Source organism: Sciurus carolinensis, chromosome 4 (genome assembly GCF_902686445.1).
Source record: "Sciurus carolinensis chromosome 4, mSciCar1.2, whole genome shotgun sequence".
Lineage (NCBI taxonomy): Eukaryota > Metazoa > Chordata > Mammalia > Rodentia > Sciuridae > Sciurus > Sciurus carolinensis.
In genome coordinates, this window is record NC_062216.1 from 53639270 (window position 1) to 53658953 (window position 19684).

The 19684-nt window shown below is 34.8% G+C and overlaps 1 protein-coding gene across 1 annotated transcript in view; it reads right to left on the bottom strand.

Annotated features, from left to right (window-relative positions):
• LOC124982705 (disintegrin and metalloproteinase domain-containing protein 5-like) overlaps positions 1 to 19684 on the bottom strand; it is an 80851-nt gene that overhangs the window by 4552 nt on the left and 56615 nt on the right. Inside the window, 3 exon segments of the mRNA XM_047549668.1 lie at positions 13507 to 13661; positions 13664 to 13725; positions 14473 to 14563. Of these exon segments, the coding sequence (XP_047405624.1) occupies positions 13507 to 13661; positions 13664 to 13725; positions 14473 to 14563 (308 nt within the window).

Sequence of the window (19684 nt, forward strand, 5' to 3'; positions counted from 1 at the left end):
GAGGGCCACACAGCAAGAGGCTTCGATGCAGAGTGAGGGTCGGATGAGGACCGCTCAGCAAGAGAATCCCTCGCAGGGCCAGGCTCCCCAGCCCAGGCAGTAGGTCAGCACCCCTGGGAATATTGCAAAGGAGGGCTTCCCAGTCCAGGTGGTAGTTCTGGACCAAAGGGAACTTCTCAGAGGAGAGCTGCCCAGCGAAACTTCTCCAACAGGTGAGGCTTCCCCGCTGGACGAGGCTTTCCTGCCAGGGCAGTAGAACCAGAGACGTGGGCCCAGATCAGACATGCCCCAGTCTGCAGTCTAGTCCCCCTTTGGCTGACCATCAGTCAACAAGTGGAGGCACCTCTGCCCACTGACAGGGAATATACCCCACCTGAAGGCCACCACCCCTAGAGGGGCAGCTTCCTAGTGGAGCACCACATTATCAAGTTCCTCCAAGACATCAGGCTACTGAAGGATAAGAAGTGAGTTATTGGAAATCTACAGAGACAATATTAATCAAAAGAGGAAATCTGCAATATCCCAGAGTTCCATTACTAGAGGGGTAGATACCTGAGCAATATGAGAAAACAAGGGAAGAAAATGTCCCAAACAAACCTAGATGGTATAGCAATAAATCCAATAACAGCATGGCAGAAGAAATGTCAGAAAGGGAGTTCAGAATGTACATAATTCAAACCATCAGAGACGCAAATGATGAGATGAAAGAGCAAATGCAGGCATTGAATGATTGCACAAATCGACAGTTAAAAGAGCAAATACAGGAAGCAAAAGATCATTTCAATAAAGAGTTAGAGATATTGGAAAAAAGCAAACAGAAATCCTTGAAATGAAGGAAACGATAAACCAAATTAAAAACTCCATAGAAAGCATAACCAATAGGATAGAACACCTGGAAGACAGAACCTCAGATATTGAAGACAAAATATTTAATCTTGAAAAAAAAGTTGACCAAACAGAGAAGATGGTAAGAAATCATGAACAGAATCTACAAGAATTATGGGATATCATGAAAAGGCCAAATTTAAGAATTCTTGGGATTGAGGAAGGCTTAGAGAAATAAACCAAAGGAATAAACAATCTATTCAATGAAGTAATATCAGAAAACTTCCCACATCAGAAGAATGAAATGGAAAATCAAGTCCAAGAGGCTTATAGGACTCCAAATACACAAAATTACAACAGACCCACAGCAAGGCACATTATAATGAAAATACCTAACATACAAAATAAAGACAGAATTTTAAAGGCTGTGAGAGAAAAGAATCAAATTACATTCAGGGGGAAACCAATATGAATAACAGCAGATTTTTCAATCCAGACCCTAAAAGCTAGAAGGGCCTGGAACAACATTTTTCACACCCTGAAAGAAAACAGATGCAACCAAGAATTTTATACCTGGCAAAACTTACCTTCAGATTTGACGAGGAAATAAAATCCTTCCATGATAAACAAAAGCTAAAAGAATTTACAAAAAGAAAACTGGCATTCCAGAACATTCTCAGCAAAATATTCCATGAGGAAGGATGAAAAACAACAATGTAAATTAGCAAAGGGAGGAACTACCCTAAAGGAATACTCAAATAAAGGAGAAACCAAGTCGTGTCAAAAAAAAAAAAAAAATGAGCCAAATGACCCAGGAATACAAATCATATCTCAATAATAACCCTGAATGTTAATGGCCTGAACTCATCAATCAAAAGACATAGACTGGCAGATTGGATTAAAAACAAAGATCCAACAATTTGCTGCCTGCAAGAGACTCATCTCATAGAAAGAGATACCCACAGACTAAAGGTGAAAGGATGGGGAAAAACATACCATGCACATGGACACAGTAAAAAAGTCAGAGTATCCATCCTCATCTCAGATAATGTGGACTTCAAGCCAAAGGTAGTCAGAAGGGATAAAGAAGGACATTTCATACTGCTTAAGGGAAGCATAAATCAGCAAGACATAACAATCATAAACATCTATGCCCCAAATAGTGGCTCCTCCATATACATCAAACAAATACTTCTCCATTCCAGAAATCAAATAGACCACAACAAAATAATCTAGGGGATTTTAACCCACCTCTCTCACCACTGGACAGATCTTCCAAACAAAAATTGAATAAAGAAACCATAGATCTCAATAACACAATCAATAATTCAGACTTAACAGACATTTATAGAATATACCATCCAACCAAGAGCGAATACACTTTCTTCTCAGCAGCACATGGATCCTTCTCTAAAACAGACCATATTTTACGCCACAAAGCTAATGTTAGCAAGTACAAGAAGATAGAGATACTACCTTGTATTCTATCAGATCATAATGGATTGAAATTAGAAATAAATGACAGAGTAAAAAACAGAAACTACTCCAAAACCTGGAGATTACATAATATGCTATTATATGATGAATGGATAACAGAAGACATAAGGAAGGAAATTAAAAAATTCTTAGAGGTAAATGAGAACAAAGAAACATCATATCAAAATCTCTGGGACACTATGAAAGCAGTGCTTAGAGGAAAATTTATTTCATGGAGTACATTCAATAAAAGAAGAAAAAATCAACAAGTAAATGACCTAACACTACAGCTCAAAGCCCTAGAGAAAGAACAGAACAACACCAAAAGTAATAGAAGACATGAAATAGTTAAACTCAGAGCTGAAATCAATGAAATTGAAACAAAAGAAACAATCGAAAAAATTGACAAAATAAATAGTTGGTTCTTTGAAAAAATAAACAAAATTGATAAACCCTTAGCCACACTAACAAAGAGAAGGAAAGAGAAAACCCAAATTACTAAAATTCAGAATGAACAAGGAAATATCACAACAGACACAATTGAAATACAAAATATAATTAGAAGCCATTTTGAAAATCTATACTCCAACAAATAGAAAATCTCAAAGACATCAGCAGCTTTCTAGAGACATATGAATTGCCTAAACTGAACCACAATTTAAATAGATCAATTTCAAATAATGAAATAGAAGAAGTCATCAAAAGCCTACCAACAAAGAAAAGTCCAGGACCAGATGGGTTCTCAGCCGAGTTCTACAAAACCTTTAAAGAAGAGCTCATTCCAACACTTCTCAAACTATTTCATGAAATAGAAGAGGAGGGAACCCTCTCAAACTCATTCTATGAAGCCAATATCACCCTGATACCTAAACCAGACAGAGACACATTGAGGAAAGAAAATGTCAGACCAATATCCTTAATGAACATTGATGCAAAAATTCTCAACAAAATCTTAGCAAATCACATACAAAAATATGTTAAGAAGATAGTGCACCATGATCAAGTGGATTTTATCCCAGGGATGCAAGGTTGGTTCAACATCCGGAAATCAATAAATGTAATTCACCGTATCACAGATGCAAAAATTCTTAATAAAACACTGGAAAATTTCATACAAAAACATACTAAAAAGATAGTGCACCATGATCAAGTGGGGTTCATCCCTGGGATGCAAGGTTGGTTCAACATATGGAAATCAATAAACTAATTCATCACATCAATACACTTAATCACATGATTATCTCAATAGATGAAGAAAAGGAATTTGAGAAAATACAGCATACATTCATGTACAAAACATTAGAAAAACTAGGACTAGTAGTAACATACCTCTACATTGTGAAAGCTATATATACTAAACCCAAAGCCAACATCCTTGTAAATGGAGAAATATTGAAAGTATTCTGTCCAAAAACTGCAATAAGACAAGGATGTCCTCTTTCACCACTTCTATTCAACATAGTCCTGGAAACTCTAGCCAGAGCAATTAGACAAAAGAAAGAAATTAAAGGGATACAAATAGGAACAGAACTCGAACTATCCCTAATTGCTGAAGAAATGTTTCTACATTTAGAAGACCCAGAAAACTCTAGTAGAAAACTTCTTGAACTCATAAATGAACTCAGCAAAGTAGCAGGATAAAAAGTTAATATCCATAAATCAAATGTGCTCCTATATATCTGAATCTATAGAAAGAGAAATTAGAAAAACTATCCCATCTACAATAGCCCCATAAGAAAATAAAATACTTGGGAATCAATATAATAAAAGAGGCAAAATCCTCCACAAGGAAAACTACAGAATACTAAAGAAAGAAATTGAAAAAGGCCTTAGAAGATGGAAAGATCTCCCACGCTCTGGGATAGGCAGAATTGTCAAAATGGTCTTACTACCGAAAACTCTATATAGATTTAATGCAATTTCTATTAAGGTTCCAGTGACATTCTTCATAGGAAATGAAAAAGCAGTCATGAAATTCACTTGGAAAAATAAGAGGTCCAGAATAGCCAAAGCAATCCTCAGCAAGAAAAGTGACAATATCAGACCTTAAATTATACTACAGAGCTATGGTAACAAAAATGGCTTGGTATCAGCAACAAAACAGACATGAAGACCAATGGCACAGAACAGAAGACACAGAGTTATCTCATAACTCTAAATACAGTTATCTCACCCTAGACAAAGGCAGCATAAACCAACAATGGAGTTTTCTCCAGAAGATAGCCTCTTCTACAAATGGTGCTGGGAAACCTAGAAATTCTTATGTAATACAATGAAATTAGACCCCTATCTCTCACCCTGCACAAAACTCAACTCTAAGTAGACCAAGGAGCTAGACATTAGACGGAGATTTTGTGCCTACTAGAAGTAAAAGTAGACCCAAATCTCCATCATGTTGACTTAGGAACCAAATTTCTCAACAAGAGTTCTAAAGAGCAATAAGTAAAGTAAAGGAAAAAAAAAAATAAGTAAATGGAATGGTATCAAAATAAAAAGCTTCTTCATAGCAAAGGAAACAATCAAGAACATGAAGAGAGAGCCAGCAAAATGGGAGAAAATCTTTGGCACCTATACCTCAGATAGAGCATTAATCTCCAGGATATTTAAAGAACTCAAAAAACTTAACACCAAAAAATAAAAATCCAATCAATAAATGGGATAAGGAACTGAACAGACACTTCACAGAAGAACAAATACAATTGATCAACAAATATATGAAAAAAATGTTCAATATCTTTAGTAATGAAAGAAATTAAAATTAAAACTACACAGATTTCATCTCATTCAAGTCAGAATGGCAATTACCAAGAATACAAGTAACAATATTGGTGAGGATGTGGAGAAAAAGGTATGCTCAAACACTGCTGGTGGGACTGCAAATTAGTGCAACTATGGAAAGCAACATGGAAATTCCTCAGAAAACTTGGAATAGAACTGCCATTTGACTCTTGGCATATACATATTGAAGTGGCCACATCAGTGTTAATACCAGCTCACTTCACAATAGCTAAGCTATTGTGAACCAACCTAGGTGTCTTTGAACAGATGAATGGCTAAAGAAAATGTGGTATAAACACACAATGAAATATTACTCGGCCATAAAGAAGAATGAATTATGGTATTTGCTGGTAAATGGATGGAACTGGAGACTATCATGCTAAGTGAAATAAGCCAGTCTCAAAAAACCAAAAGTCAAATGTTCTCTCTGATATGAGGATACTGGCTCACAACAAGCAGGGGGTAGGGAGGAGGAGAGGTTCACCAGATTGGACAGAGGGGAATGGGGGAATGAAGGGAGAATCAGAATGGGAAAGACACTAGAATGAATCGAACATAACTTTCCGATGTTCACATATGAATACACAACCAGTGTAACTTCTCATCAAGTACAACCACAAGAATGGGAATTTTGGGCTGGGGATATGGCTGAGTTGGTAGAGTGCTTGCCTCACATGCACAAGGCCCTGGGGTCAATCCCAAGTACCACAAATGGAAAGTTATACTCCATATATATATGATAAGTCAAAATATATTCTACTGTCATGTATAACTAAAAAGGACAAATTTTTTAAAACTAAAAAAATTAAATTATTACTATAAAAAAAGAAAAGATAAAAATAGAAGAATAAAATAAAATTAGAAATGAAAAAGAAGCTACAACCACTGATTATCATAGAAATGCAAAGGATCACAAGTAACTACTATGAAAAATTATCCATTTGGACAATCTAAAAGAAATGGATAAATCCTAGATACATAAATCTTACTAACAAAATCAGGAGTTAATAGAAATATTAATCTTAATATCCCAATTAATTATTAAAGAGACAGAATCACTAACAAAATATAAGCTACCAACAACATATCAGACTTAATTAATTTATCTCCCTCATCCATCTCTAGCCTTTCCTTTGACAGGGTACATTTTACTACTACAATCAATCTTTCTCAAAACTTTTTCAAATATTTAAGGAGTGAAATATTTTAAATTCATTTTATGAGGCCAGAATTTCTCTGATATCAAAGTGAGACAATAAAATTATAAGAAAAGAAAATTAAAGGCCAATATCCCTCTTGAAAATAATTCGGAAATCCTGAAGAAAATAATAGCCAATAGAATTCCCAGCACCATAATGGGTCATTCACAATTATTAAATAGGATTTATCCCTGGAATTCAGGGATAATTCCACAAATATAAATCTGTCAGTGTGATATACCACATCAGTAAGAATGAGGGGGAGAAATGGTATGATTGTCTCAATATATGCGGGAAAAGTTTGACAAATCCTAACATCCTCTCATGATTAAGAAAGAAAAGAAAAGTTACATACAGAAGGAACGTACCTCAACACACAGACAAAAGGAGGCCATATGTTAACACCTACATCCAATAACATACTCTCTGGGGGGAAGGTAAAAATTCTTCTATAAGATCAGGAAGCCAAGGTGGGGACAGAATAGAAGTTCATTGGATTAAACAGAGGGGAACAAAGGGAAGGTAGGGGAGATAGGAATTGGAAAGACAGTGAAATGAATCTGTCTTAACTCTCCTATGTTAGTATATGAATACACAACCAGTGACTTTCTGCATCATATACAACCACAAGAACAGGATCCTAATTAGAATAGTTATATACTCCATATCTGTATAACTTGTCAAAAAACACTCTACTGTCATGTACATCTAAAAAGAACAAAAGAAAAAAATTAAAAGAAAAAGAAACCTGCCCAAGTCGCACAGAGAGTAGATGATGGAGCAGGATCTGAAGCCATGCCACCTTTCTTCAGGGTTTGCCTCTTTGCTACTCTACTATCAAACCTCTCTTTGTGAAGTGTTGGGGGGAAATGGTAATAGAACTTAATTTTGCTATTGCTCTTATTATATTATTACATCTCTTCTAGTGTCGGTGTGAGAAATAAAAGTGTCAATTAAGAGAAAACCTGACACATGCAAAAAAAAAAAAAATCAGGAATCAAGAGAGTCTACTGTCACCAATTCTATTCAACATAGTAATTGAAGTCCTGTTGAGAGCAATGTGGTTAGAAAAGAAACAATAGGCCTCCAGATTGGAAGAAAAGAAATTAAACTGTCCCTGTTTTCAGATGGCATGCTCTTATATGGAGAAAATCCTAAATACTCCACCCAAAACTTTAAACTATGAACAAATTAAGTAAAGTCATAGAATCCAAAACCAACATGTAAAACTCAGTAGCATGGCAGTCATATGCTAAAAATGAACTACCTGAAAAAACAATCAAGAGGTCAATCCAATTTACAACAGCTAAAAGTAAGATTCTTAGGAGTAAATTCAACAAAGGAAGTGAAGTCCTATACACTAATTATAGAGCATTGATGAAACTATGTGGTAATAAATAGGAACATTTAACTTTCATTTTCCTCATTAAGGGCTTCATCACTCTTCCAGTGGCTATTTAATAGGCTGGTTTCTGAAAAACTTGCATGCAAGAGCTAACAGTACAAACAATGGCTCTCCTGCAACAGGAACCGGTGCACAGCATTTCATGAGTTTTCCCTATTGCTTACTCCAGGGATAAATTCTGGACGACTCATTCTTCCTGGAAGGACTATGGTCATGCACTCAGCAGTACATCTATGGCTCCCACTGTTAGTACTATCTCCTTAATGACCTAATTCTGGGACTCGATGGTTTTGCATAGATCACAGAAAATAGAGAAGTGAATGCACAAAAATCCCACTTTCAGCAGTTATCTCCCCAGAATGTGCATCCCAAATGTGAATACGGCACTGGCCACAGATCCTCTTCTAGTTAGTGCAGAGGAAAAGGGAGATAAATACCCAGAATCAGCACTGTCATTAATATGGAAAAAAACTGGAAAACACAGCTACACCCCCAACTTTCCAGCTACTTTTAACTAAGTTTGGTTCTTACTTTACCAGTGTTGGGATACTAATAGGACAAGGTACATTCCTAAGCTCCAGAGATCACCAAAAAACAGACAAAGGTCTGAATAAACAGAAATATTTGAGGAAAACCTTAACATTTCCCACCAAGTAGATTGTTGAGATCCTTCTCCTTCCTAAGGCCAGCATTACAAGACTGAGCAAAGTAGTTGTTTATCAAATATGTAGACATCAACACAGAGAGTGAAGGAAAATAAGAAACAAAAGAATATAGTCCAGTTAATGGAACAAGATAAAATCTCTGGAAACCAAGTCAAATGAGTTAGTGATATATGACTTATCTGACAAGAATTCAAAATATGGTTTTACAAATGCTCACCAAAGGCAGGAGAGGAAAGCAAGAATAAACTGAGAGTTTGATTTTAAAATTAGAAAATATAAAAAAGTGGCAAATAAAAATTACAGATCTGAAGAATACCTTAATACTTTAATTGCTAAAAAAAAAAATCAATGGAGGCACTCAATAGCATACTAGATCAAGTAGAAGGAAGGATAAGTGAACATGAAGACAGGTCCTTGGCAATCATACAATCTGAGGATCAAAAAGCAAAAGAGCAAACATAGTTTAAGAGACTTATGAAACACTGCCATTCATAATAACCCAAGCAATTATTGCTATACCCAAACAATAAGAGAGAATAAAACAAACGAACAAACAATATATATATCAAATAATAATGGCAAAAAAATGTTCCAGTCCTGGCAGACCTAGATCAAGAAAGATCACAAGACACCAATAATATAAATCCAAATGATCTCCATCAAGGCACATCATAATCACAATGTATAAAGGTAAGGACAAAGGGATAATATTGAGAGCACCAAGGGAAAAGTAAATTGTTATGTAAAAGGGAACCTCTATAAGATTATTAGCAGATTTTCATAGATCGAAATGGAATGGGATGATATATTCAAAATACCGAAAGAAAAAAGAAAGTGCCAAACAAAAATATTACACCCAGCAATCCTGCTTCTCAAAAACTAAAGAGGCTCTAAAGACTTTCCCCAACAACAACAGCAACAAAAAGCTGAGTCTGACGGTTTACCACCACAAGAACTGACTTACCAAAATACTAATGGGAGTTCCTCAAGCTGGAGGAAGAGGAAGCTGATTAGTAAGATGAAAACAAAATTCACAGGTACAATGAATACAAAGAGAACAATGTCATATCAACAACAATCTGATGCTATAATGATGATGGGTAAATCAATTATATCTGTAGTATAAAGTACTAGTAAAGGTTAAAAGGTAAATTATTTAAAAATAACCAAAGTTGCAATAATAGGTTAAGGATAAAAATTAAATATATTAATTGTAGCATAAAAAAAAAACCCACAAAAAAGTGGGAGAAGGGAAAGTAAAAGTAACAGTTTGTATATGAAAAGTTAAGTTGTTATCCATTTAAAATAGTCATGAATAGATACAGAATATTTTACGTAACCCTCAGAGAAAAGTGAACACAACTTATAATAAAACAAAAGCCTATAACAGACATAAAAATTAAAACTACAATGAGATAACACCCATAACTGTTTAAAAGGAATTATTATCAAAGGGTAAAGGATAAGTATTGATATAGGAAGAACACTTATATGCTATTATAAGATCGTAAATTAATACAACCATTAAGGAAAAACACTATGGAGATTCTTCACACACACTCATACAAAAAATAGAATTGCCATATGAACTAGCTAGTCCACATCAGGGTATCATATGTCAAAGAGATATCCCCAGGTTGATATTTACTTCAGCATTATTCACCGTAGCCAAGATACGGAAATAATCTGAGTATCCTCAGTGGATCAATGGATAAAGAAAATGTGGGATGAATACATAATGGGATACTATTCAGCCTTAAAAATGAAGAAATATGTCATGTGTAGCAACATGAATGAATTTGGAGGACATTATTTTACATGAAATAAGACAGGTACAGAAAAACAAATACCTTTCCATCTCACTTATATGCAAAATCTAAAAAAGTTGAACTCACAGAAGCAGAGAGTATGGTGGTTACTAGAAGTGTGTGCGTGACTGGTGGGAGGTCGTTGGGGAGATGTTGTTCAAAGGATCCAAAATTTGTGTTAAATAAGATTAGCTGTTGTCCTGGTTTGGCTAAACTGAGTCTAAATTTATTTTTCCAATATGTTGTTTTTCTCTTATTCCTTGTGCAGGCAGGTGAAAGTCACTTGAGACCCCAGATTCAGGTCTCTTACCTGGGCCCTAGTAACAAAGTTTGGTGATCCTGGCATATCTAAAGTCCTCCAATGGAGTCATTTGTAGATTACACTCCCAGGGGCTGTGCCCTTGGCTATTCGTCCCTGAATGAAGGGAACAAGTAAGGATGGTCCCAATAGCTGCAACACAGCTTTGGAAAGTTCCTTTGAGCCAGAGTCAGCTGAAATTGTTACTTTTAATAAAACAGAAAAATGAATTTTAGAATATGGGTCCAATATTTGATCTCTTAGTAAATTCTTCCCAGCAGTGGATGTTTTGCTCTCATCCTTCCTTTTCTATTTTTTTTTTTAATTGTTTAAGAATTTTGTGGCTCTTCTTTCAAGCCCATTTGGAGTTCTTCTTGAACCAGGTGTTGGACATAGACCAGTGGATTTTTGTTTGTGATTATGATACCAATTTCCAGGTAGGTGAAAAGAGAGGCCTTGTTCAACTAGGGTGTGTTTAGAGATCTCTGTTGTGATTTGAATGAAAAAGGGACGCACCAATTCTTTCACAGAGCTCCTTAGAGAATTTTTGTATAAACCTGTGACAGAAAAAGATGATTTTTATTTTTATGGTATACCATAGACTATATAACTGAAAGTATACTCTAATTTAATGCAGGTGTTTATGTGTTATTAAAAGGTAAGAGGCACCAGCAGCTCAGGAGGTTGAGGCAGGAGGATCACAAGTTCATGTGTTTTTTCCTGGTGAATTCACTTTTGGTTCTGCATGCTTAAATTATATATTTTTGCTTTGTTTGATTGGAGGCTTTTGGCTCTCTATCTTATTCTTTTTGATAACCATTTATTAAAGGATTATTATTTTTAGACAATCTAACTGGAAGACATTGAAAAGTTAACTTTCAGACTGGAAATTCAAGATTTATATAAAGACTTTCAAATATAAATCTTTAAAGTTTAGTCATATAATAAGTAGCCTCAACTTGTGTCAGCTTCCATAAATATATTTTTGATTTAACTGTCTGGTTATAAACTTGCCGAATTTATATTTCTATGTTTCTTTGCCTTATGACTAGAATTTTACATAAGTAGATTCCTGACAAGTTGCTTAATGTAAATTTATTAGAAAGGTACAACACAGCTGTCTTCATAACAGTTAACACTTTTTTGCCTGTGTTTCTAGTCAATCGGGATTATTACAGCAACTCTATTTTTCCCCCCTTGGAAAAAAATAATAATAATGAAGTCTATGTTTGGTATCTCAAATTTCATGGATAGTGTAGAAACAACTGTTAGAAATAAATTAGATAAATATCCATTTTAATATTGTTTTAAAACATGATAGAAGTAAAACATCTGAGTCATTTTCAGACAAGTTAAAATATGGAAATATCATTTGCTAAGTGTAAATTCAAGTACTTGTTTGTTAAAATCTATAATACAATAATGTATTTGGGTCTATAAATGTGACTCATAAATTGCTGGCATTAAATATTTGTGATGTATTATCAAGAAACGTTTAATCTTTGAATAAATTTGGAACAACCATTGTAGAAGAACAAGTAATGAGAATGACGACTTTAATTAAAGCACTTTTTCATCTAATATAGGTCAATAATTTAGAAGATTTCAAACAGTAACTTTTTTTTAATGACTAAGGGTGATATTTGTTCATCAGTTTAAAATATGGTCATGTTAATTTGTATAATGGCAACTTATTCAATATTTTCGTTTTTTAAAATAGCCACCATCTATTTTAGGTTGCAGTTAATTTTAGAAAGAAATCTTGTATTGTGCTATCAAGACTCATTAATGCAGACGAGAGTTATAGAGTTATAGCTGCCACTTACCTGACCTGTCAGTAAATGCACTTACTTATGTGACTTAATGCCAACAATAGTCATATTCTAGCCTAGAAAGGCTTCCCTGCTTCTTTGTAATAAGTGACTGCTGTTTCCCTTTCTGTTCCTTGCTTAAATGATATATATTTTTTTTAAATATAGGGGTTTTTAAATTGTTTTTACAGTGAAAACTTTCAAGATTATAAAACAAAATCATGGGCCTTTTACATTCCAAATATATGTGGGTTTTTTTTTTTGTTATGTTTTGTTCTTTGCTTTTTATTTTGGTGAATGTACAGTGCTTACATCTATCTATATATGGTGTTCTTAGTTTATCTGGAGTATGAATGTGAGCATATAAATATCAGGAATCCACAAAGGAGACTATATACTAAGTGTAGACACAGATTGAGTTCTAAACAGTTCATAATTAGAGTTAATTAAAACATAGTATCAGAATTTTAAAATCAAAAAAATTAATTTTATTTGATGTTTCTTTCCTTATTCCAAGGTTAAAAAGGAAATAACAGATAATTTAAAAGAACCAGTAACAAAGATATATGGTTTCTGACTTCTGGGGTGAATGTTATGTTTTTGTTACAAATGTATCATATATCCTATGTTCTAGTTAGAAAAAATATACTTAAAGACAATGTTTTAGATAAGAACAATCCTACATGACATTGGGTAATTAAATTAGCAATAAATAAGAAAATTTATGTATAAGGTGTGTTGTCACTGTGACCAAAATACCTGACAAAAGTAGCTTATGGGAAGGGAAGTTTGTTTGGGACTCAGTTTCAACACTTCCATTGTTCTTATCCCAAGATAAGGCAGAACATTATCATGGAATTCTTCAGTCTTTCTGGTTTATTTCAGTTTGCATAAAGTCAAATACTGAAGGATCCCACCCATGTTAGTAGAGTCACATTCATAGAAAGAGAACCAGAATTGTGGTTTCCAGGACCTAGGAGGTAGGGGGAGTGAATGGGAAACTGTGTAGAGTTCCAGTTTTACAAGAGGAAAGGGGTCATGGAGACACATGGTTATTCAACATTATGCATTTATTTAATACCACTAAATTATATACTTCAAAATGTTTAAGGTGGGAGTCTTTATTATGTTATTTTACCACAATAAAAATTGGGAAAATATGTATTGGTTAGTATACTGTCAAAATGAGTATAACATAAAAAGTAACTTTAAATAACTTGAAGTTTTGTAGTTCTAATTACCATTCGAGGACCACACATGCTGCCATCTTCTACAAATGATTCATCTCTGTGCTCATGTGTTTGGTAAGTTGTCATTGTGTCCAGAGGTGGCGACCGACCAGTTAGATATGTAGATACACATATTTCCTCTCGTACATGTGCATAAACCACAGATAATTTGGACGTATTATTAAATCCTTATGTGGCCATGAGCAAACTAATTTTCCACATAGTAAATTACTAGAAGCATAAGGGGAAAAATTATCTTATCATTATTAATAACCTAGGTAACTGATAAAATAAGTTAATAACTATGTTCTCTATTGTTAGGAAAATAAGTGACTTCAGCCTTCCCTATTTCTTCTAAATGCTGATTTTCTGTCTTAGTTCTCTACCAAATGTGAAAATATAGCTTACTCTATTTAAGTTAGCATACAGATAAGTTAAAAAGAATGTTTTACTAATGGAAACCTACGTTTTAACCATTTTTTCTAAGTAAATTTTTATTCTAAAAATTACCAATGACTTAAAATATGACTCTTTTTGTTTTATGAGTCAATTTAGCAAGTGAAAATGATTGTACAATCTGACAGCCCTTTTCTGCCCTATACTAACTTCTTAAATTTGAACAAATGATCATTTCATCAATTTTTCATATACAAAATGGGATAATTTTAATGCACACATGATATATACTATATATATTTATGATTTATGATATGTATTTGTGATTTATGTCATAAATATATATTATATATATAAACTGCCTAACAATATCTAGCTCCTTACAATCATTAATAGAGGTTCTTTTATGATTACTTTAATATTATAGATCTGAACACATGTTATTATAGGCAGTAAATAATATTGTTCAGCTCAAAGAACCCAGGAAAAATATGCCATTATGGTTTTTACAGACTAGATTCTGGAATTTTAGTAACCTATCGTCTACATTCCAAGTAGAATTGTAATTTTGTAAATACATACCTAAAACGACAATATTCTTTGCCACAATTTCCAAATCTATCCCATCTGGAATTTATTTCCTCAAAACAAGTAAATGAACCACCTGTAGAATCTAAAAACAACAACAATAACAACTTAGGTAAATTATAATACAGAATTTAGATTATATAATAGAAATAATACAGCTGGTCTGGAAATCATTATATGATCCTGAAAGAGGTGTATGATTCCCCAACATTAAAAAGTTGATCATGGTAGAACTAGATTAAAAAGGGGGGCTCCTAATTTTACAGACTTCGTTCTGTATTAAACAGAAAGTAAACAGCAAAATTATTAGGAAGATTCTTTATTTTTAGGAAAATAAGCAACAATGGCCCTTTTTCTTCTAAAATGATTATTTTGTGTCTTAGTTCCCTACCTAATATAAAGATAGACTTCACCCTTATTAGTAGAGAAATACTATCTGGAGTGTAATACTGATAACCAATTCAAAGATCATTTGATTTAACTCTCTTTATCCCATACTACAGCCCTATCCCTGTTCCCTTGTATCCTCACCATACAAAAGTTACTGAATTTTAAAACTAGAAAGGACATTAATGTTTATCCACTTCAGCCTTTTTGTATATTTAATTATGTCTAATTTTTAAATTGTGAAAAATTCAAATATCTATAAAAACTGCCCATCACTCTGACATGGTAATTTAGGGGTAACTGGAGGTTGGAACATTTTAGGACAGACCCTTGAAGCCTATAGCTGCATCAGAAGTTACCAGGCAGCACAGTAAAGGGACAGATAATGTCAGGACAATGACAATAGGAACTCCAATAACCTACTGTGGGAATGCTCTTAGAAGAGATTCTGAGGAAAAGATGCATTTTTCACCCAGTAGGCCTAAGTCGTATTATTTGCTTGTTTAGTTTAGTTTAGTTTTGTTTTGTTTTGGTTTGGTTTGGTTTGGTTTTTGTTTGTTTTGTTTTTGGTCTTTTTTTCCCCCTTGCCTTGCCTTTTGGTAGCTCAAGGATCCTTGAACAAAATGTATTTATTTTATGGAAGTTTTAATTCCTTTATGTTTATAACTCACAGTACTATTCCACCATGCTTGATTCCCAGAGCAGGTCTGTGATAAAGGCTTGCAGATATTTGTGTTTCGATTATGGATGAGGAAATCCAGAGTCCTACACTTGGTGAGGTCAAGCCCAGTGATCAAGACTACCATAAGCTTCTATTCCTTAAGGTGGGTCTAAAATTTGAGGTATAGAGGAGATACAATCAAAAGGAAGCATAGCCTGGCTTGGTGGTGCACACTTGTAATCCTAGCAACTTGGGAGACAGAGGCAGGAAGATCGCAGGTTCCAAGCCAGCTGTGGCAACTTAGCAAGACCCTGCCTCAAAATACAATATAAAGAAAAGGGGGGATGTGGCTCAATGGTAAAGCACCCCTAGGTTCAATCCCTGGTAACGCGCGCACACACACACACACACACACAAAGATGGAGAAGGAGAAAGAGAAGAAGAGGGAAGGAAAGGGTGGAGGGAGGAAGAGGGAGGAGGGGTATGCATAGTTGTATTCTCCTGCAGTTAGATATCTGGGAGAGGATAAAATGAGCTGACACAATTTCATAAAATGCTTCTATGTAAAAATACTCCAGTTCCTACCCATCACTGAAATGCTTAATGGAGCTTTAAAACAGGCACTGGCTGGGGCCAGAGGTACTGATAAATACATCCTCTGGTATAAAATAGATATTACAGCCAGTGCAGATCTACATGTCATCAGTGGTTCCTGAACACGTCTCCTGTTGCTCTCAATGATGTCAGGGTAGGGTAAGACATGGTACAAGTTCTACATAGGTCCCTAACAGTCACCACAAGCTAAGGAGTCAACAGTGTAAGCAGGTAAATCACTGTCCACGGTCAGAAATGAACGTTCAGAGTCATTTTTCCACTAGGTAGTGGTACAGGGCAAGTTGTACGACCTCCCCGTACCTCACTTTCTTTGTAAAGAAGAACTAAGCAGTCAGACTCTTATTATACTAAAGTTTTACATTCATTAAGCATACTTTCAAAGTTAGAGTTTTAGTTGTCATAAGCAAAGTCATAGGCCCTTTTTTAAGCATGCAGCCTATGGGAAGTCATGTGGTTTTTGATATTATAGAATTTTCTTCACCTTTTTCTACTGGGTTCAAAACATGGGAGGATTTTCTAATAAGTAAATATGTGAGTGCACATTTTTCCTTTTGACTAAGGCTCAAATATGACAGCCTGGCACTGTTTCTTATTGTTTATTTAGTGAGAAGCTAATTTATCTTTTGGTGTTTGCCCCATGTCTGAGCAAGAATTCTCCACGAATTCAGTTTTCCAAATTAAAATGAATTATGACTGCCTACTTCGACTGAAAATTCCTTGGAAAGTCTTGCCTACTGTATTGAAAATGTCATACTCCGGAACAGAACTACATGTTCCTGGGCCCTATGTGCTCAGGGCCCATGAAGTAGACCTGTCTAGTAGTAATCTGAAAGGCTGACCCAAAAGAAAAGAGGGAGGGAGAATTATATGCTGTTACTTTTATTAATCAAGTTATGGAATTATATGTCCTTCCTCATCGTTTATAACATTGGACCCTGTATTGAATGTTTTTTATAAAACCTTCAAAAGTCTCAAGCAGCTGGGAGTGGTGTCACTCACCTGTAATCACAGCAGTTCAGGAGACTGAGAGACAGGATGATCTCAAGTTCAAAGCCAACCTCAGCAAAAGTGAGGTGCTAAGCAACTCAGTGAGACCCTGTCTCTAAATAAAATACAAAATAGGACTGGGGATGTGCCCCAGTGGCTGACTGCTCCTGAGTTCAATCCCTGTTACTCCCCACTACAAAAAAAAAAAAAATTCAAGTAGTAACATAGATACTATAAATCGTCTCTGAACAATCTTGAGAAAAAATGTATAAAGGCGCTCCCATTAGAATGGTGTTCCCCCACAAGAGCAACAGGCTTTGCCCTGAGTTCCCCTAAAAAGTCCTCAGAAGAAGAGTCTTTTGTCTGTTTGGTTTTTTTTTGTTTGTTTGTTTTTTACTAATAACACTTTATCATAGAAAACCTCCCTATCATGTTTCCATAGTCTGAGGCTAATTGCTTCCGGGATAGTAACTGTATGTGCTGAGAGAAATAATCAAAAGACTGAGATGCCATTTCACAAAACTTAGGGACCCTTTCTGAAGACACTCTGTGTTAAAAATCAGTCTTTGTACATCTAAAATACAATACCTGACAAAATTCTGCTGTACACTATCACTTTAATCCTAATTCCTAGCTTACCTCATTAACCTGGGTTATTTCAGGAAGTAGAAGGGCAATTGCCATCATAGAGAACTTTTGACACAGCCAAAAGTAATTAATGTTTCTAAAAGAGCTTGAGAACACAAGGAAGGAAAGCTACAATCTTTAACACTGTTATCCTAAGTTAGAGCGAAATTATCTCCCCAAAATTGCATCACTCGAAATTATGTGCTAAAATCAGAAGAAATCACTATGAAATTTGTCCTCTTGTGCCACTCCCATTCTTCATTGGTATTCACACCACCTTCAGTACTTCTGTCCCCTCCCCGTTCTTCCCTAATCATATTCAAGTTAATGTCATCTCAGGGTCTCCCAGAGGAACTACCAATTCAACAATATAATATTTATCTAATATTGTTAGTATATATGGGAACTAATAGAAATTTAATTTAAGCCATGGTCTAGAACTGAGATGAGAGCCATAAAAAAGTATATTCCAAAGACACAGAGACATAAAAAGTTTGCTCTTGAATTATGAATGTAAAAAAAATTTTTTTAGTTTTTTAGATGGACATAATACCTTTATTTTATTTATTTATTTGTATATGGTGCTGAGGATCAAACCCAGTGGAGCAAGCTCTCCACCACTGAGCCACAACTCCAGCCCCTGAATTTTATTGTTTTATCATCATCATCATCATCACCATTATCATTATTACTTTATTATTTACTGCCCAGGGCAGTTGAACTTTAATAGTTAATCTATTAATTCCTTAGATTTAGAAAAATTCTTGAAGACCCCTAGGTAGAAAACTAAAATGAAAGGAGTACTGTCCTCTCTTTTTTATAATATCCCGAATATAAGATTTCTGAAAATAGGAAATTGTAAGAAAGAATAAATTGGGATGAAAATTCACAAATCTGGGAGATTCCAATATTGTGAGTAAACATTTTTAAAGAAACTTGGAAAGTTAGCAAATTAGGAACACTAACTTGGGTTACCTTTGATGACAACTGACCCCAAGCATAGACACTGGATCAAAGAATGTTTATTCTCTAACAATCAAGGTATTTTAGGAATAAATTGCTTGTCATTTTTCTGCATTTGTCTACAGATATTGCAAGCAAAAACATTTTTGAAAGACTTAATGTCCCATGAGCTATTTCCTTTACTGGTCAAATAAAAAATACTTCCGACTCAGGTGCCTGTAATCCAAGTGACACTGGAGGCTAAGGCAGGAGAATTGCAAGTTCAAGGCCAACCTCAGCAACTTAGGGAAACCCCCAGGCAACTTGCAAAGCAAGGAGTGTTTCCAAAATATAAGTACAAAAACAGATAGGGGCAGACTTACCGTGTCTGAGATGAATGAACACATTGTGGTCACTAGGATTGGACAGATATTATTCTGAACCAAGATTCTTTAGCTGTCATGCTTCCCTTTAAGAAGAATCTGTACTATTGAGGCAAAGACTATTGCTACTCTCATTAAAGGCTTTAAAATCACTCAACACCACTGCTAGCTAATTCTAAAGAAAAAGTAAATGAGATAAGAAATACAGGGGTAATGACTGAGAATCACTGTCTGTCCAACACTCAGTTCTGGTTTTATCTGGAAAATCATTTAGACCATAGATCAGGAGCACTTTTTCATTTCCCCCAAGTTTACTGGTCATTTGTGTGTATCACAATTATGTTTTAAATACTACCCCATAGTCACTGTATTACCAGATGCTGCAGCTAAAAATTCTGATAGAAAAGCAGAATTTATTTTTAAGTTATAATAAATACCAAAACCTTCATCTCACCTCCTTGTTAAATTCTTGGCAGTCCTGTCAATCTGGACAATACCTAAAGGTCTTTCCTAGGACTTGAATTTTAAAATACCTGAAAGAGGACTGAGAATGAAACTGTTCACTCTTTTGGAGAATAAAAACTAAATGTATATAGGAAATTGT